The sequence below is a fragment of the Pipistrellus kuhlii genome, unplaced genomic scaffold, assembly GCF_014108245.1.
Source record: "Pipistrellus kuhlii isolate mPipKuh1 unplaced genomic scaffold, mPipKuh1.p scaffold_m20_p_13, whole genome shotgun sequence".
Lineage (NCBI taxonomy): Eukaryota > Metazoa > Chordata > Mammalia > Chiroptera > Vespertilionidae > Pipistrellus > Pipistrellus kuhlii.
In genome coordinates, this window is record NW_023425438.1 from 48465732 (window position 1) to 48484471 (window position 18740).

At 42.0% G+C, this 18740-nt stretch overlaps 1 protein-coding gene across 1 annotated transcript; it reads right to left on the reverse strand.

The window, feature by feature from the left end:
* Positions 1-277: 277 nt before the first annotated feature.
* Positions 278-12928, reverse strand: LOC118717656 (interleukin-36 beta). The gene is made up of 5 exons (XM_036436000.2): positions 12670-12928; positions 11806-11892; positions 2919-3029; positions 1342-1475; positions 278-575 (listed from the first exon to the last, which is right to left on the reverse strand). The coding sequence occupies exons 2-5, from the start codon at positions 11885-11887 to the stop codon at positions 351-353; spliced, it is 552 nt and encodes a 183-aa protein (XP_036291893.1). The 5' UTR covers positions 11888-11892; positions 12670-12928; the 3' UTR covers positions 278-350.
* Positions 12929-18740: the final 5812 nt, after the last annotated feature.

The window sequence follows — 18740 nt, forward strand, 5'->3', positions numbered from 1 at the left end:
CAGTTTTTTAATCCACTCATCTGCTGATGGACATTTAGGCTGTTTCCAAATCTTAGCTATTGTAAATTGTGTTGCTATGAACATAGGGGTACATATATCCTTTCTGATTGGTGTTTCTGTAGTCCTAGAAGTGGTATTACTGGGTCAAATGGCAGTTCCATTTTTAATTTTTTGAGGAAATGCCATACTATTTTCCATAGTGGCTACACCAGTCTGCATTCCCACCATCAGTGAAGGAGGGTTCCTTTTTCTCCTCATCCTCTCCAGCACTTGTCGTTTGTTGATTTGTTGATGATAGCCATTCTGACAGGTGTGAGGTGGACCTAGAGATTCTCTGTCCCGGAATCAGCCTACCACAGCCCAGGCTGCAAAGATCTGAAATAGAAGTTGGTGTTGTAAGTTTTTCCCCTTTCCTTTGTGAGGGTGACTGGCTGTCTAGCCTGAGAGGAAGTGGCTATGAACCAGCCCAGGTAGGCGACGGACTCGAAGGAGGAGGTGGAGCCCTCTGGACTGTGCAGAAAGAGAAAGGACTTCTTCGCCTCCTTTTCCTTGTACAGTTTCATTAAGTTTTGCTCCTAGGAACAGAAAGAGGCCTATCAGAGATGATTACTGGGAGGAGGGAGCTCAATTAATTCAGCTTCAGGAGTGACTGCTTTCCCCACAGGGAGGAGCATGGGCTGATGAGAGGAGGGTGCCAGGTGCAAACACAGGCAACACTTCAGTTCCCAAAAGCTTGGCTCCTCCTGAAATCCCACAGCACTAGGTACTTCCGATTCTTTGAGACAACACCATCTTTCCCAGAACAGAGTGGGGATCATTGTGTCATAGGTGCTCCTACTAGGCACCCATCTACAGGTTCAGACCAGCCTCACAAGATTCCCAGTCTCCAGTGGGTGCTCACATTGCAGTGTCCGTCACAGCAGAAGAATGAACTTCATGACCATAAATGCTGCTTTCAGTGCAGGGAACACAAACATGAAATCTGCAGATTGCAGACACAATCTGCCCTTCCCTCCTCTGTGTGTGGTGGCCTGATCTCACATGGGAGGGCCCCAACATCTTAGAGTGTTTCTAGGAGGCATTTAAAGAGTTCAAGGAATGGAGAAGCTGCTGCCCTGGCCTTCCTGAAATACCTTTGTGGTGTCCTTTCTGGCATTCAGAGGATGCTCTGACAGTGTTACACCCATTTCAAAGGGTTCAAGTATTGGCTTGCAGACTAAGTCAGGTTTCCTTACAATGTATAAATAATCCAGGGTTGCTAAAATGTTATTTTTACATAGAAATATACTAAATTAAATGAAAAGTCACAGTATTTCTCTCATTAGCTGCACAATCACTCACCTTAAGCTGCAAGGTAGGCTGGCCATTAATTTCTGCACAGAACAGACAGAGATCTTCCTGGACTCCCAGGTATATTGGATTGCCTTTTTCATTAGAGATGTTCGGGTCTCTGCATGGCACTGAGAAAATAGTCACTGGAAATAGAGACATGGAAACAGGCATCAGCTCCAGGAGGCAGAAAGGCCAGTCCTGCCAAGATGCAGTTGCTCTTCCCAGCCTGGTACTGACCAGACAGGTCTTCCCAGAAGGCTCCCCCAATTAGCCAGGGGATAGAACTGCTCCATCATAGATGGGTAGTAGAAACCCATTTCCTTTTTCCTTCCTTCCTATCAGAGCCCAGTTTCCCCAAAATAAAAATAAAATTCCCCACCACACTTCTGCTAACTTTGACCAGACCTTAAGTTGTAGCCCATGAGTTCCAGTGGAAGTGTAGTGTGGGATTTCCAAGAATGTTCTTTAAGAGGAGCTCCCTCAGCTGGAAGGAGCACCTATTTTTGTTAATCCTCACCCAAAGGTATCTTCCAATTGATTTTTAGAGAGGGTGAGAGGGAGGAGAGACACAGAGAGAGAAACATCGATGTGAGAGAGACACATGGATTGGATGCCTCCCACACATGCCCTGACCAAGGCCGGAGATTGAGCCTGCAATTGAAGTACAAGCCCTTGACCTGAAACAAACCTAGGACCCACTGAGCTAAACAGGCTAGGGTTGAGCTCCTTCTATATATCCTGTGTCTTCCTAGACTTAGGTGATGGTTGGCGTGAGTGTGAGATTCATAAGGCACAATGGGCTCATCACACTGGCCTCAGATGTCTGCTCAGGCGTCTTTCACATCATGTACGCATGAGCAGAAGGAAAAATGGAGACAGGCTGTATTGTCAACGCTTCTACGGAATTTGGCTGTGGTTGGCATATAGCATGGTGCATTGTATAGAGGAAAACAGATCAATGGTAGGAATGAAATGTTGGCATCAAGAAGAGATTTTTAGTATTAAGCTTAGAAATATTATGTTAGAGCATGTTTGTCAGTAACTGAAAAGACCCAATAAATAGATAGACAAAAGTGGGATATGCAGGGGACAGAGGGATGGGATCAAACACTGAATCCCAGGGGGAAGGAAAGAGCTAAGTTGCACTGACTTCTTCCCACAGCTTCATTGAGGCATGATTGACCTATGACAGGAGGAAGAAATATTTTCCTATTACCAGAAGAGAGGGCACCCAGTTAGAAGAATGTGCAGTTTGGTGGTGGAAGGTGAAGGAATTCAATCTGAGGACATAGGTAGCAATGGATGAAATTTAAAGGAGAGAAGCTCCGAGGAAAAGATTGGCTGCTGAATGAATGGACAACCCCATCTTGTTGAAGACATTTTCTTTGGGTAAGGAGAACCTCCCACCCTCACTCCTCATTTCTAGGTGCGGGGTTTCTTTTGCAGAAGGGAACCACCTGCCCTTTCTTGCCCTCCTGTGGACACAGCTGGTGCCCAGTAGGAGAGACCATAGCTGAGCTCATACAAGGTCAGCCCCATCCCCAGTGGAGCTGGTATCCCTATAAGAGGCAAACATTGTCACTCACCAGGTTTGACATTGGGGTCGTCAGAAGGCACTGCGATTAAAGACTTTCCCTCCAGCACCCACACCATCTGTAGACCATCACGAATACTATAGGTTTCTGGCTGTCTTAGCTCTTCCAGGTGATGGGGGAAAAGTACAAAGCACACATGAGGTTACTATCAACTTTCAGGACTTGGGCTGCATCCTGTAATACAGTGGTTTCCTCACCCACCCCCTTCCTACTCACTGTTTTACTTCCCTCGATTTCAATTACCCACACTCAACTGTGGTCTGACAAAATTAAAAGGAAAATTGCAGAAATAAATAATTCATAAGTTTTAAAATGCATATTGTTCTAAAGTTGTGATGGGAGCTCACATCACCCACTCCATCCCACCTGGGATGTGAATTGTCCCTTTGTCCAGCATGTCCTCACTGTATATAAGCCCACACAGGAGTCACTTGGTAACTATCTGAGTTATCAGATCTACTCTTGTGGTATCATAGTGCTTGTGTTCCAGTCACTCTTATTTTACTTAACAATAACCTCAAAGCATAAGAGTAGTTATGTTGGCAATTCAGATGTGTCAAAGAATAGCCGTAAGGTGCCTCCATTCAGTGAAAAGGCATATGGTATATAGAAAATAATATAATATATATGGAGTTTAGTACTATCTGCGGGTTCAGGTATTTGCTGAGGATATCAAAACGTATCTCCCTCAGATAGAGGTCTGGGGGTGGGGGCTGGGGGTGACTGTACTTGCTTATGAATTTCTAGGGTAGATTTACTGTTATGAGAAAGAGTGGCTATAAAGAGAAAGGGAGAGAGACACAAAATGGCGGAAGAATAGATGGACGGGTTCCGAAGCAGAAAGAGAGAGCAGCTGAGGGTCACGCTGGGAGTGTTTGTTAGCAAGCTAAGAGACAGGCGAACTCCAGGAGAAGGTGAGAGACTGCTGATCAGGGTGCCCCTGACAGGGAAGCACCCACAGCGGGGCTGGGTCCCCTCCCAGAGCTACCTGCGGGCTTGGACAGGGAAATCTCACCATCTTTAAAGGAAAAGTGGATCTTGTCAGAGGCCTGAATAACAACAGCTGCAGTGACAACTGAGCATCTGTGAGCCCCAGAATGCCAGTCCCAGGCAGCTCGAACACTTGGATTCCAAAGAGCGCTCCACCCACATGGCAAAAAGGTCAGATTTTTCGGGTATAGGGTGAGTCCATGTGAAGACAGAAGCCTGCCGCGCCGTGCGGAAGCTGGAGGACTGGGGCAGTGTTTACAAGGAGAAGCCCCGGGCTGTTGGGCTGGTGTCATCCATGATTGTGGATGGGGCTCCTAATAGGGAGGATATCTAAAGATATCAACCCATTTTGATCTGACGTGGAGGGATAACCAGCGAGCTTCAGGGCAGTGCAGTCAGCTCAGACTTGCCCACCAACTTCCGCAGATCAGTGGAGTGTCATAGAGTGGGAAAAAAGCTAGAGAGGCTTTAGAGCCCTGGAAGTCAACTCAGAAACACTGCCACCCAGAGGCTAAATCACAAATTGACCCTAGTGTAATAAATCAAAGCAAGGCCTGCTTAAAAATCAGGACCCGATTACAACACTGAGGAGCAGTGAAACGCAGGGAACTGCAATACTGTCCGGACTGGGAAACAGGCGTGCCAAACAGAACGATAGAGGAAGTGAATGACCTTTACTACTACACATTTTATTTAATTTTTTTTATGTTTTTTTTTATTTTTTAATTTTTGTTTTTATTTTCATTATTTGCAACATTACTCAAGAAACTATTTTTTCTTTTTTTCCCACTTGATTTTACCTTTTTAATTAATATATTTTTATTTGTAATCAGCATTATTACTACTACTATTTTACCTTTTTTATCTTATTTACTTTTGTTTATTATTATTATTTTTTTAAGTGTCATATTATTTGCTCTTTATTTTACTTTGGGATTAGTGTTCTACAGTCTATTTTTACCTTTCCTTCACCAATGCTTTATTCTATCTCAATCCTACCTTTATGCCATCCCTCTCTTCCTAACCTTTCCCCTTTGGTGTCCTGATTATCTTAACCCTTTCCTGCTCTAGATTTTCCCTATTCTTTCTGTTTACCCCTGCTAAAATTTCACCCTACTTGTGTATATCTAATTTCCAACCCTTTGATCCAAGCCCATAAACACCTCCCTTTTCACTGTCCTAAAAACAAAACAAAACAAAAACAAAAAAAGTCTTTCTCTCTATCCATTTGTACTTGTATGTTGAATGTTAACTATATCGAAGTTTTATGCTTTTTTGTGAGATGGTTTTGCTTATTGTTTTTGTTTGATTGTATGTTTTTGTTAGCTGTGTTTTAGTTAGTTTTTACTTCTGCTTTACCTTCCCTCGCTTGATATTAGTTGGTGTTTAAGTTGTATTAATATCCAGATACTTGTTCCTGACATTTGCTGTGATTAAGGGTTGTTCTATTGGAGTTTCCTTCCCATATATATTGTTAGTTCCTCGTTTCTCTCTTAATATCCTTCTAGTTTCTCTCACTCTTTTTTTTCTCCTTCTCTCAATTTCATTTTGTCACTTTTTTTTTTCCTCTTCTATCTTCCCTACCCCATAATTTACCTTTCTCTAATGGTCACCTTTATTGGAGGTTATTAATATCACAAACACATTTCTGTTCAGTGCCTTGTGTGTTGTACCTGGTTGTGTTGTATTTTGTGACTTTAAATCAACACAGGAGAGAGAGAACTACATAATCAGACATCCTGAAAAGAGAGATCATGGAGAGAGAAAAAGAAACAGCACACATATGAAAGAAAAGCTGGCATCACCAGAAAAGGAAGTAAACGAGTTAGAGGCAAGCAACCTACCAGAACAAGAATTCAGAGTAATGATCATAAGATGCTAAAAAGAATGAAAGAAAATTTGACAATATGAGTAAGAACCAAGAGGAAATGAAGAAGAACCAAGGAGAAATGAAAAATGGCATCGCTACTGTAAAGAACTCAATAGAAAGCATCAAGAATAGACTAGAGAAGCAGAGGACCACATCAGTGAGCTAGAAGACAAGATGGGGAAAAATACCCAATTAGAGCAGCTTCTGGGGGAAAAAAAAATTAAAAAGCAGGAGGAGTGCCTAAGGGAACTTTGGGACAATACAAAACAAAACAATATTAGAATAATAGGGGTTCCAGAAGGAAAGAAAAATGAGGAAGGCATAGAAAAAATGTTTGAAAAAATAATGACAGAAAACTTTCCTGACATAGAGAAGAAAAACCCCACACAAATTCAAGAAGCTTGCAGAGTCCCAAGCAAAATGAATCCCAAAAGACCGACACAAAGGCATATTATAAGTAAATTGGCAAACACCAACGACAAAGTAAGAATCTTAAAAGCAGCCAGAGAGAGACGGAAAGTTACATATAAAGGAACCCCTATCAGACTAGCAACTGATTTCTCCACAGAAACTCATCAGGCCAGAAAGGAATGGGATGAAATATACAAAATCATGCAAAGGAAGGATCTGAATCCAAGAATACTGTACCCAGAAAGGCTATCAATCAAAATTGAAGGTGAAATCAGGAGCTTCACAAACAGAAACAGACTAGGGGAATTTATCACCACCAAACCAGCAATGCAAGAAATGCTAAAGGGTCTGCTGTAAAAATAAAGAAATAGGAAGTGAAGAAGGAACACAGGGGTTTAGAATAAAAATGGTGACAAATAAGTACCTATCAGTAATAACTTTAAATGTAAATGGATTAAATGTCCCAATCAAAAGACATAGGGTAATAGATTGGATAAGAAAACAAGACCCATATATCTGCTGTCTACAAGAAACCCATTTCAGAAAAAAAGATGCACACAGACTGAGGGTGAAGGGATGGAAAAAGGTTTACCAGGCAAATAGAAATGAAAAAAAAAAAAAAAAAAGCTGGGGTAGCAATACTTTTATCTGACAAATTAGATTTCAAAGTGAAGGACATAATAAGAGATAATGAAGACCACTTTATAATACTAAAGGGAGCAATCCAACAAGAAAAAATAACCCTGGTAAACATATATGTACCCAATACAGGAGCACCCAAATACATTAAAAAAAACAAAAACAAAAACAGCTGGGGGACATTAAGGGAGAGATTAATAGCAATACAATCATAGAAGGAGATTTTAATACCCAACTATCACCTTTAGACAAATCATCTAAGCAAAAAATCAGCAAAGAAACATCAATCCTAAATGACAGATGGAATTAATCGACATCTTCAGAACATTTCACCCCAAAGCCACAGAGTATACATTCTTCTCAAGTGCACATGGGTCATTTTCAAAGATTGACCACATGTTGGTACATAGGCAAAGTCTCTTCAAATTCAAGAAGATAGAAATCATATCAAGCATCTTCTCATATCATAGTGGCATAAAACTGAAAATCAACTACAATAAAAACAGTCCAAAGAAATCAAATATTGGAGACTAAACAGCATTATATTAAACAAGGACTGGGTTACCAGAGAAATCAAGGAAGAAATTAAAAACATGCTGGCAACAAATGACAATGAAAACACAACAATCCAAAATATATGGGACACAGCAAAAGCAGTTTTGAGATGGAAGTTCATATCTCTACAAGCCTATTGCAAAAAACAAGAAAAAATAGTAACAAATTATCTAACTCTACAACTCAAAGAGTTAGAAAAAGAGCAACAAGAAAAACCCAGTGTAAGCAGAAGGAAGGAAATAATAAAAATAGAGCTGAAATAAATGACATAGAGACCAAAGAAACAATACAAAAGATCAACAAAACCAAGAGCTGGTTTTTGAAAGGATAAACAAGATTGAAGTACCTCTAGCCAGGCTAGCCTAGAAACAAAGAGAGAGGACCCAAATAAACAAAATCAGAAATGAAAGAGGTAAAATAACAACAGACCCCGCCGAAATACAAAGGATTGTTACAAAATACTATGAACAACTCTATTCCAACAAACTGGACAATTTGGAGGAAATGGACATATTCCAAGAAAAATGCAACCTTCCAAAACTCTATCAGGAAGAATCTAAAAATCACAATATACCAGTGACTTTGGAAGAAATTGAAACAGTTATCAAAAAGCTTCCAGCAAACAAAAGCCCAGAGCCAGATGGCTTCACGGGAGAGTTTTACCAAACATTCAAGGAAGAACTAAAACCTATCCTCCTCAGACTATTCCAAAAAATTCAAGAGTAAAGAACACTTCCAAACTCCTTCTATGAAGCCAGCATCACCCTAATACCAAAACCAGATAAAGACAATACATTGAAAGAGAATTATAGGCCAATATCTCTCATGAACATAGATGCCAAAATCCTAAACAAAATTCTAGCAAATCGGCTCCAGCAGAACATCAGAAAGATCATACACCATGACCAAGTAGGATTTATTCCAGGAATGCAAGGATGGTACAATATCCACAAATCAATAAACATGATACATCACATAAACAAATTGAAAGATAAAAATCATATGGTCATAGCAATTGATGCAGAAAAAGCATTTGATAAAATCTAACACCCTTTCCTGATAAAAACTCTCAACAAGGTGGGAGTACAAGGATCTTACCTCAACATAATAAAAGCTATATATGATAAACCCACAGCCAACATCATACTCAATGGGCAAAAACTAAAACCATTCCCTCTAAGAACAAGAACAAGACAGGGATGCCCACTCTAAACACTCCTGTTTGACATAGTACTGGAAGTACTAGCCATTGCAATTAGATAAGAAGAGGAAATAAAAGGCATCCAAATCGGAAAAGAAGAAGTAAAGTTATCCTTATTTGCAGATGACATGATATTGTACATTAAAAAAAAGACTCCATCAAAAAACTAATAGACTTAATAAATGAATTTGGCAATGTAGCAGGATACAAAATTAACGCCAAGAAATCTATGGCATTTACATGCACCAGTGGTGAACTTCCAGAAACAGAGACTAAAAAAGCAATCCCATTTACCATATCACCAAAAAAATTAAGATACCTAGGAATAAACTTAACTAAGGAGGTAAAAGACCTAAACGCGGAAAACTACACGATACTGAAAAAAGAGATAAAGGAAGATGTAAACAGATGGAAGAACATATCATGTTCATGGATTGGTAGAATGAACATCATTAAAATGTCCATACTTCTCAAAGCAATTTATAAGTTCAATGCACTCCTCATTAAAATACCAATGGCATATTTCACTGACCTAGGAAGAACTCTCCAAAATTCATCTGGAACAATAAAAGACCCCAAATAGCCACAGCAATCCTGAGAAAGAAGAGTAAAGTAGGAGGGATCTCAATACCAGATTTCGAGCTGTATTACAAAGCCACTGTTCTCAAAACAGCCTGGTACTAGCACAAGAACAGACATATAGATCAGTGGAATATAATTGAGAATCCAGATATCAACCCAAATCACTATGCTCAATTAATATTTGGCAAAGGAGGCACGAACATACAATGGAGTCAAGACAGTCTTTCAATAAATGGTGTTGGGAAAATTGGACAGATACATGCAAAAGAATGAAATTAGATCATTAACTTACACCATACACAAAAATAAACTCAAAATGGATACAGGGCTTAAACATAAGATGGAAAGCATAAAAATACTAGAGGCATTCACAGGCAGCAAAATCTCAGACATATGCCAAAAGAACTTCTTCACTGATACTGCCCCTAGAGCAATGGAAGCTAAAGAGAAAATAAACAAATGGGACTACATCAAAATAAAAAGCTTTTTTTTTTTTACAGAAAAAGAAACCATCAACAAAACAACAAGAAAGCCCACTGTATGGGAGAACATATTTGCAAATGTTATCACTGATAAAGGTTTAATCTCCAACATCTACAGGCAGCTTATACAACTTAATAAAAGGAAGATAAATGAGCCAATTAAAAAATGGGCAATGGACCTAAATAGAATCTTTTCAAAAGAAGACAGAAGGAAGACCAAGAGGCACATGAAAGCATGCTCAAAGTCACTAATTATCTGAGAGATGCAAATTAAAACAACAATGCAGTACCATCTCACACCTGTCAGAATGGCTATCATCAACAAATCAGCAAACGACAAGTGCTGGTGAGGATGCGAAGAAAAAGGAACCCTTGTGCACTGCTGGTGGGAATGCAGACTGGTGCAACCACTGTGGAGAACAGTATGGAGTTTCTTCAAAAAAATGAAAATGGAACTCCCATTTGACCCAGTAATCCCACTCCTAGGAATACAGCCTAAGAAACTAGAAACACCAATCAAAAAGGACATGTGCACCCCTATGTTCATAGCAGCACAATCTACAATAGCTAGGATTTTGAAACAGCCTAGGTGCCCATCAGCAGATGATTGGATCAAAAAACTATGGTACATCTACACAACGAAATACTATGCTGCCATAAAAAAGAAGGAATTCTTATCATTTGCAGTGACCTGGATGGAATTGGAGAACATTATGCTAAGTGAAATAAGCCAGTCAATGAAAGAAAAACACCACATGATCTCACTCATTTATGGATAATAAGGAACATAATGAACAAAAAGATAGATACAGAGACAGTAAAGAAACAAACAGCCAGAACCGGTTTAGCTCAGTGGATAGAGCGTTGGCCTGCAGAGTGGAAGGTCCTGGGTTTGATTCTGGTCAAGGGCATGTACCTTGGTTGCGGGCACATCCCCGGTGGGAACTGTGCAGGAGGCAGCTGATCAATATTTCTCTCTCATTGATGTTTCTAGCTCTCTATCCCTCTCCCTTCCTCTCTGTAAAAAATCAATAAAGTAGATTAAAGAAAGAAAGAAAGAAACAAACAAACAAACAAACAAACAGACTGTCAAATTACAGCGGGGAGGGGAGGGAGATATGGGGGAGATAAGACATCAACCGAAGAACTTGTATGCATGCACATAAGCATAACCAATGGACGAAAAATTCTGGGGAGGGAGGGCACGTATGGGAGTGGGGGGGGATTGGTAAGTGGGATTTCTATTGTGGCATCACATATCATTTTTATTGTTGTTATTTTTTTCTCATTTTTATACCTTAAAAAATGAGAAAAAAATAACAACAATAAAAATGATATGTGATGCCACAATAGAAAAAAATTAATTCTACAGTTACACAAATAACAAATATTAAGCAAGTTGAAGTAAATGACTTCACATTTAGAAAAAAAAATTAAAATCAATATTAATATTAAATAATTTGTCATTGTATCCATATCCTTGGAACTTAAAATTTACATTTAATGCTGGTTTTATTGATTCTTAGCCTATTTTAAACCAAATAAGAACAGTTCCTAAATAGTATTCATATGTTTATGCATTTTCTATTTTTCTTAAGTATAGAATACAATGTAATTTTTAAAGTAAAAATATACTTACTCAATTGAGGATTAGCAGGAGCTACAAAACAAAAACAAAGACAAAAATAAAAATAATGTTAGAATGGCTACAATGTCTTTTATTAATAAAAGTCTAATCAGTGTCTCATAAGAGAGGGAGAGAGAGAGAGAGAGAGAGAGAGCGCAAGTAAGGGGCTGTTTTGTGAATCAAAGGTTTTGAAATCATGGTCCCCAAAGATTTTCAAGGGTTATCAGTAACTTGTCCTTTTCTGATTGACAGTCTCTCAATACTAAATATATATATATATAAATTGGTCATCAGTATACTGTTTGTTTTTTTCTTTGCCCTCTTTATCAAACTAAGTAAACAATTCTAAACACACACATAAGACAAGAATTAAATGCTCTGAAATTTTCAAGTGCATCTTTCATGATGTGAGTATTCCAGCAAATACATCTGTAGCTGAGCAAATGAAAGGACCTGGTGCCCTGTTGTCCTTGGTGAGGTCCAATGGAGACCACCATGCTGGTTTGTAATTTGACACTTACTTCCTGGGGTGAACATACTGACTTTAGGTTTTCCGTGAAGAAGATAAGGCAGATCAGATGGTGGCGAGGAGGTTGTCATCATCTGGCCTTGTGAAGGAAGGAGGGAAGAAAAACACATTATTCATTTCCCTGCCCTCCCCCTGGAAATGTATGTAAAAAATTGTTTGGAGGAAGCTGCCTTGAAATCCTGTTCTAGCTGCACATGTGAGACTGAGGATGGGAAGAGCAAGTTCCAGGCCAGACAACCCCAAGTGGAAGCTCCCATTTCTGTCAGGACTAGATAGTCCTGGCTCTCCAGACAGTGATGGCCTTGGGGTGCTCTCCCCCCATCACTGTCAAACCTCCTTGGGGTTGCAAGGAGGTTTCAGAGTACCCCTAGACACCTTCTAGGATGAGTTTCTGGGTTTAGAGAGGGTGTGTTCATCTCTGTTTAGCCCTCCACAGCTGGTAAGTCACCACTTCTCCTGACTTCAAGTTTGAGCATCCTAAGTAACTGGCAGCAAGCCTGTCTCTCTTCCCCCATCTCCCCCTGTTCCCCATCCAAACAGGCATCTATAAGGACCCTGCCATGGACATCCACAGGCTCCAGGTCATAGGATTCCTGTCTCTGGGCTTCCAGTCAGGGCAGCAGGAAGAACTCCCCACAGTGAGAAGCAGTTGTTCACCACCCTCCCTGCCTCAGGACCCTCAGTGCCTGATTCTACAGTTATCCTTAGAGGGGGAGTAGGCAGCCAGCCACTCACACTCGTGGAAGCGGCCCAGCTCCTCTGATGCCCTGAGCCTTCGACCCTGGGCCCCTGATCTCCAGAGGCTCCTTCAGGCTAGACACAGGGGCCTGAGAGAGCTGCCCACAATGTCACTTACCTTTGTTCAAAGAGTTGCTCTTGTCCCTTGGCCAATACAACCTTTGGCTCCACTACATGCAAGGGCTCCTCAGGACTCTCAGCCTTCTAATGAGTATTTAAGGGCTGGGTCATTTCCTGGTCTGGGTGTGCCCACGTTGTCAAGAAGGCTGGTCTAGCACAGAGGTCCCGTGAGTGTCACTGGGTGACTGGAGGCAACACAGGTGTGGCCATTCTGGGGTCCGAGAGAGACCAAAGCACATTAGAGGCCAGAAAACAATGGTAAAGAAACACAGATGAGGACAATGCTTTGTAATTGAAAATTCCTTGGGACTGACTTGGGGACAGAGGTGTGACTCATGTCACTGACTGAGCCACACCTCATTCACACCTTTCAGGAGTTTTATACAACCAATATCCAGAGCTTTATTCCATGTTGATAAGCTAAGAGAATAAGAGAAGTACCCGATTAATCATTTAATCCTCACAACAACCCTTGAGGGGCCATTAATCTTTATTTCTTACTAGACGCCCAGTGTGTGAAATCCCAGAAACCTGCCAAGCCAGCAGGACCCAGAAACCTGCTGCGCTTTGAAACCTGCCACACCTCAAATTCATCAATGCACCTCCCGGTGAACAGTCGTTTGGTCGTTAGGATGTTATGGCAACTGGCCTTTTATAATATAGATGCAAAAAACAGAGATCCTGAGAGATGACAAAACTTACCCAAAAGAATCACATGGCCAAGTTATAAGCCTGATGTCTCTGTTCTTAACCACTGAATGATCTTTCCAGCAGCTGAGACACCAGTCTGTGGCCCATGGTGGGTACGAAAACATGCACTATGTCCAATGCAGGGGATTCGTGGGCCAGAGGGACTTGGGAGGCCTGTGCTTTCCCAGCTCTGACTGGAGACCAGACTCGGCCTCAGCAATGGCATAGAAAGGAATCATTACCCTTGAAGCCCAATATTGTCAATCAGCCCAAAATGTTTTAAAAAATCCTACTCTTTCTCTGCCAAAATTTGCCTCCATGTAAACTCACAACCACTGGCTTCAGTTCTGTTCTCTGAAATCCACTGTTAACTCTCTCCCCCAGAGTACCACCATAGCCCCTCCCTGGTCTCCCTGCCTCTGTTCTCACCCACGGAGTGAAATGTCTACCCTCCAAGATCAGGGTCAAAGGTATAGTGCAGTCCTATCACTCCTCTGTCAGAACTCTCAAATGGTTTCATCACAACCAGAGTAGTAACTGTGAAGCCCTCTGCATGACCCACCTCTGCCCCTGTCCCTGCCCCTGCCTTTACCCTTGCCCCTGCCCCTTTGACTCCCTGTTCCAGCTGCACTATCACCATACTATTGTCTATATCTATGTGTCATACCTCTATATTTATTTCTTGCTTAAACCCTTTGCCTTTTTCACCAAGTCCCTCCTATGACAGTTATCAGTCTGTTCTGTATATCTATGCTTCTATTTCTATTTTGTTTGATATATTATTTTGTAGATTAGATTCCACATATAAGTGAGATCATATGATATTTGCCTTTTTTTTAACTGGCTTATTTCACTTAGAGCAATAATTTTCAGGTGCATCCATACTGTCACAAATTATAAGACTTCTGCCTGGACCGGTTTGGCTCAGTGGATAGAGCGTCGGCCTGCAGACTGAAAGGTCCCGGGTTCGATTCCTGTCAAGGGCATATACCTTGGTTGTGGGCGCATCCCGCAAGAGGCAGCTGATCGATGATTATCTCTCATCGATGTTTCTAACTCTCTATCCCTTTCTCTTCCTCTATGTGAAAAATCAATAAAATATATTTTTAAAAAATAATAAGACTTTCTTCATTTTTATGGCAGAGTAGTATTCTAAGATGTAAATGTATCACAGCTTTTTTACCCACTCATCTACTGATGGGCACTTCGACTGTTTCCAGATCTTGGCTACTATAAATAATGCTGTAATGAGCATAGCGGTGCATATATTCCTTTGAATTAGTGTTTTGTGTTTCATATATATCCCCAGAAGTGGGATCACTGGGTCAAAAGATAGTTCCATTAACAAAATGGTGTTTTCTTAAGAGAGAAACATCAATGTGAGAAACATCTACCGGTTGCCTTCCACACCTGCCACACTTGTTTGTTGATTTGTTGATGATAACTGTTCTGCTAGGCATAAGGTGATATAAACTTTTGTACAGCAGAAGAAACCATCAACAAAATAAAAAATAACCCCACTGCATGGGCAAATATGATACATCTGATAAGGGATTCATTTCCAAAAAATATAAAAACGTATACAACTCAACACCAAGAAGACAAACAACACAATTGAAAAAAATGGGCAAAGGATCTGAATAGACACTTCTCTAAAGAGAACATATAGATGGCCAATAGACACCTGAAAAGATGTTCAGTATCACTAATCATCAGAGAGATGCAATTTAAAATGCATGTATGAGATATGATCTTATCAACTACACGCCAAATTCATCCGGCTAGGGCACTTATCTATCTTATTAATATGTGCTTTGTGTGAGTAATGATGTCTGGTCCATTATTAGAATTTTTAAATATTTGTTGAACATATAAAGGACTGAATGAAGTATTCCCATGAAAAATAGGAAAACTGGGAAGATAAAAAGGGAATTGTGGTAAGAGACTAGAGATGCTCTTCCACCCCATGTCAGGGCTGAAGAACCCTGAAAGAACCTCTCAAGCAAGTAGGGGAGACTAGCTGCTTTGTTTCCAACTGGAGAGAACTTTGGGCCCACCTTGGCAATGCCAGGTGTGAGGAGAGACTTATCCAGGAGGTCATATACCCCAGCTGGTCCAAGAGCATCCAAGTCAGTGCCCATCACTCCGGTGTACTTATTAATAGAGCCCCTTCCACTCTCCTCTGTGTCCACAAGTCTAGGGAAATTACTGACAATGGAAAGGCAGAAGAGACGCAGTTCTACAATTTTGTGGGAACCTTGAAAGATGAAAGCTCAGGGAATGTCATGCTGTCTCCAAGAAGAAGCATAATCTCTGACACCAATATGGTCACTCAGAGGCTGGAGGCAGATCTCAGCAGAGGGGGAGGAGGTTGGGACAATGCCTGTGGGCCCTGGAAGTCAGCACTGTGTTTGGAAAAATAGTAGCCCAACACCTTTCTTCACATCTTGGGGACAAGTAGAAACATGAAGGAAAGACTACATGGGTTAAATGTCTGAGGAACCACATTGCAGAAAATAAAGTTCACTCATATGTGGGCAGGACCCATGTTCCATCAAAAGTTAGACAAGATAAGCCTTCAAAATCAATATGCTCTCTATGGCTGGGAAGCCTATGGACTTATGGTTTGTAAGTTCCTGGAACGCCCATGGTGATGTCAGAGGCCCCGCCAGGACAGGGCGATTACTTCTCAGTGAGCTGTGTGCCAGCATCATGCACTGAAGTGTGGAGTGTATTTGTAGCACCCCTCCCAGTAGTGAGGCCTGCAGAAACCTGAGTATGGGAAGATACCACCTTTCCAGCAATCCTTGGTTAGGGTATATGACAAGTCATAGCTGCTGCAGCTGACATTCTCCTCACAGAAAGCCTCACTGAGCCTCAGACAGCAGGGACCCGCAGGCACCAGTACATGGAGCAGTCCTCACAAGGCAGAACCTCCTTCCTTCCCCACGCGTGTAAAGCTAATTCTTCATAACAAGCATTTCAATAATTGCAAGTATGTTATTTAAAAATTGCTTATAGTGATAGGAGGATCACAAACCAGGGCAGCCCAACCTTCAAAAGCAAAACCAGGAAGTGAGTCATCAACACTGAGTTTGAGGAAAGAAACTTTAGGGGACTGCCCCAGGGCCAAGGATTGGATGCTGAAGCTGCAAAATGATGCCCAGCACAGTTATTCCTGGGAGTGAAGCCCTCAGTAGGAGAGGCAAGAGTGGACCTCTTGAGACTGCAGCTTCTGCCGTTCCTGCTCCAGAAGCAGTATATTCTCTGCCAGCCTCACACCAGGAAAAAAAAAAAAACAGCCCAGGGTACAGTCCTCCAGCTCCTCAGAGGAGGTGTGCAAGCTGCTCCTTCACTCCAGGGCACCTCACCTGGCAAGGCCAGCTCCTGGCACCCTGCCCATGTGGACCCTTGATCACTTCTCTAGATTGGCAGCGAAGGGAGCTTGGCTCAAAGCTCCAGGGCTCTGAGCTAGCAGATGTGCAGTAAGTCTTCCAGGTAGGAAGTGGAAGCAATGCTGAGTTCACTGCCACTGTGGCGTGCCCAGCCCCTGTCAGCCTCACCCCTCTGGGGCTGTTGAACCAAGGGGAGAGAGACTGATGGGTAAGTGTCCCAGTCTCCCCTCCTCTGGTGAGACCATGCCTGGGTTTCTCAGAGGGTTCCCCATCCCAATTGCCCTCAGCCCTGACCAGCACCAGAATTCCCTTTATTAGCCTCCTTAAGATCCTCTCCTAAATAAGTTCCCTGGTTTATCTTGGGGACAATTCACACTAAGGTAGCAGTTTAGTGTCAAAAGCAAGAAACTTATATTCAAATGATGTGTGTTCAAAATTTGACTTTGCAACTTTCAGACTTGTATCCTTGGCAAAGTTCTTTCACATCTGTTATCGGGTCAGGTGACTTCCATGACAGTAGTGCACCTTGCTGGACTGTGCAGGTTAAAGGACACTACACATATCCCCAAGCATGACATCTTACCAGAGCACTGGCCTAGTGAGGCTCCCACATGTGTCACCAGACCCCACACTGCCACTACCGGCCTCTTGGCTATGACCACCAGTGCATCACCCTAGTCTTCACCTTTGAGCTTCTTCATCAGCCTACCTGGCCTCACAAAGACACCCTCATGTTCACACCTGGTAACATCCCCAGGATCCTGGCTGCAAGAAAGCATAAATGGCCATTATGCTCTTGTCCTGGATGGCCCCACAGCCTTCTTCTCAGGAGTATAAAATCATAAAGCCCCCGCAGGCAAATGTGCAGCAGATACCCTTGAGTCAGAACTCGGGTTCAAAATCCAGCTGAGCTTATGAAGAAGAGCTGCCCCAGATGGCCATTAGCATGAGTTCACTTCCATGCTCTAAGAAGGAGCCTATGACATCACTGCTGTGCTCTCTCGACAGGACTGACCCCCTTGGATATCTGAGGGAAGGGTTCATTGTTCTGCCACAAGGAAGCAAGCATCTAGGACACATTCGAATTAATGCAAACTCACTCATGCCACATGAGGGTCCTTTCAGATTCCTCATTTCATCCTGTAAACCCCTGGAGCTCTGTGTGGCCAGCACTTAGTCCAGAGTGATGGGGTTGGAAGGAGGCATTAGGGGTGGTAACCAATAGACCAAGGCCTATACATACCTCTCCCTAGTATGGAGGTGACATTTTTTATAGTCAAAGAACAGAGTCTCCTGAGAAGGGACATTGTGTCAAATATAAAGAACGTCTCTCTCCCCAAGAAAAGGACCCCATAGAGATAAAGTCTGTGGATAAAGTGTCTCTTCTTTCTCCAGGCAGCCAAACTAGATCTGCCTTGAGGTTTCATCTCTTAGTCCAGAAATTTTCAACTGGTGAGCCATAAGAATTTTTATAATATGTAATACCTATTTATTCAGGAGCACTGGCCTGTTTTCCTTTAGATCGTGAAATTAAAAAAAAAAATGACAACATTCAACACAACAATAGCCATCCAGTCTGAATAAATAAAAATTATACATATTTTTGCCCTAGCCAGTTTGGCTCAATGGAGAGTGCATCAGCCTGTGGACTAAATGGTTCCGGGTTTGATTCCAATCAAGGGTACATGCCCAGATTTTGGGCTAGGTTCTGGCAGGGGACATGCAGAAGGCAGCTGATCAATGGTTCCCTCCATCATTTATATATATATATATATTAGAGGCCCATTGCATGAAGATTCATGCAATAGGCCTTCCTTCCCCTGGCTGCTGGCACCAGTTTTCCTTCAGCACCCAGGACCCAGGCCTCACTTTGGCTACCGCCTTCAGTCTTTGCTTCAGCCGGAATGCCGCTCCTATAGTTCCTTCCATTTCCCACCCTCCCCTTCATAGCAGGAGTCCTGCCCCACCTGGCCGCTCCATGCTT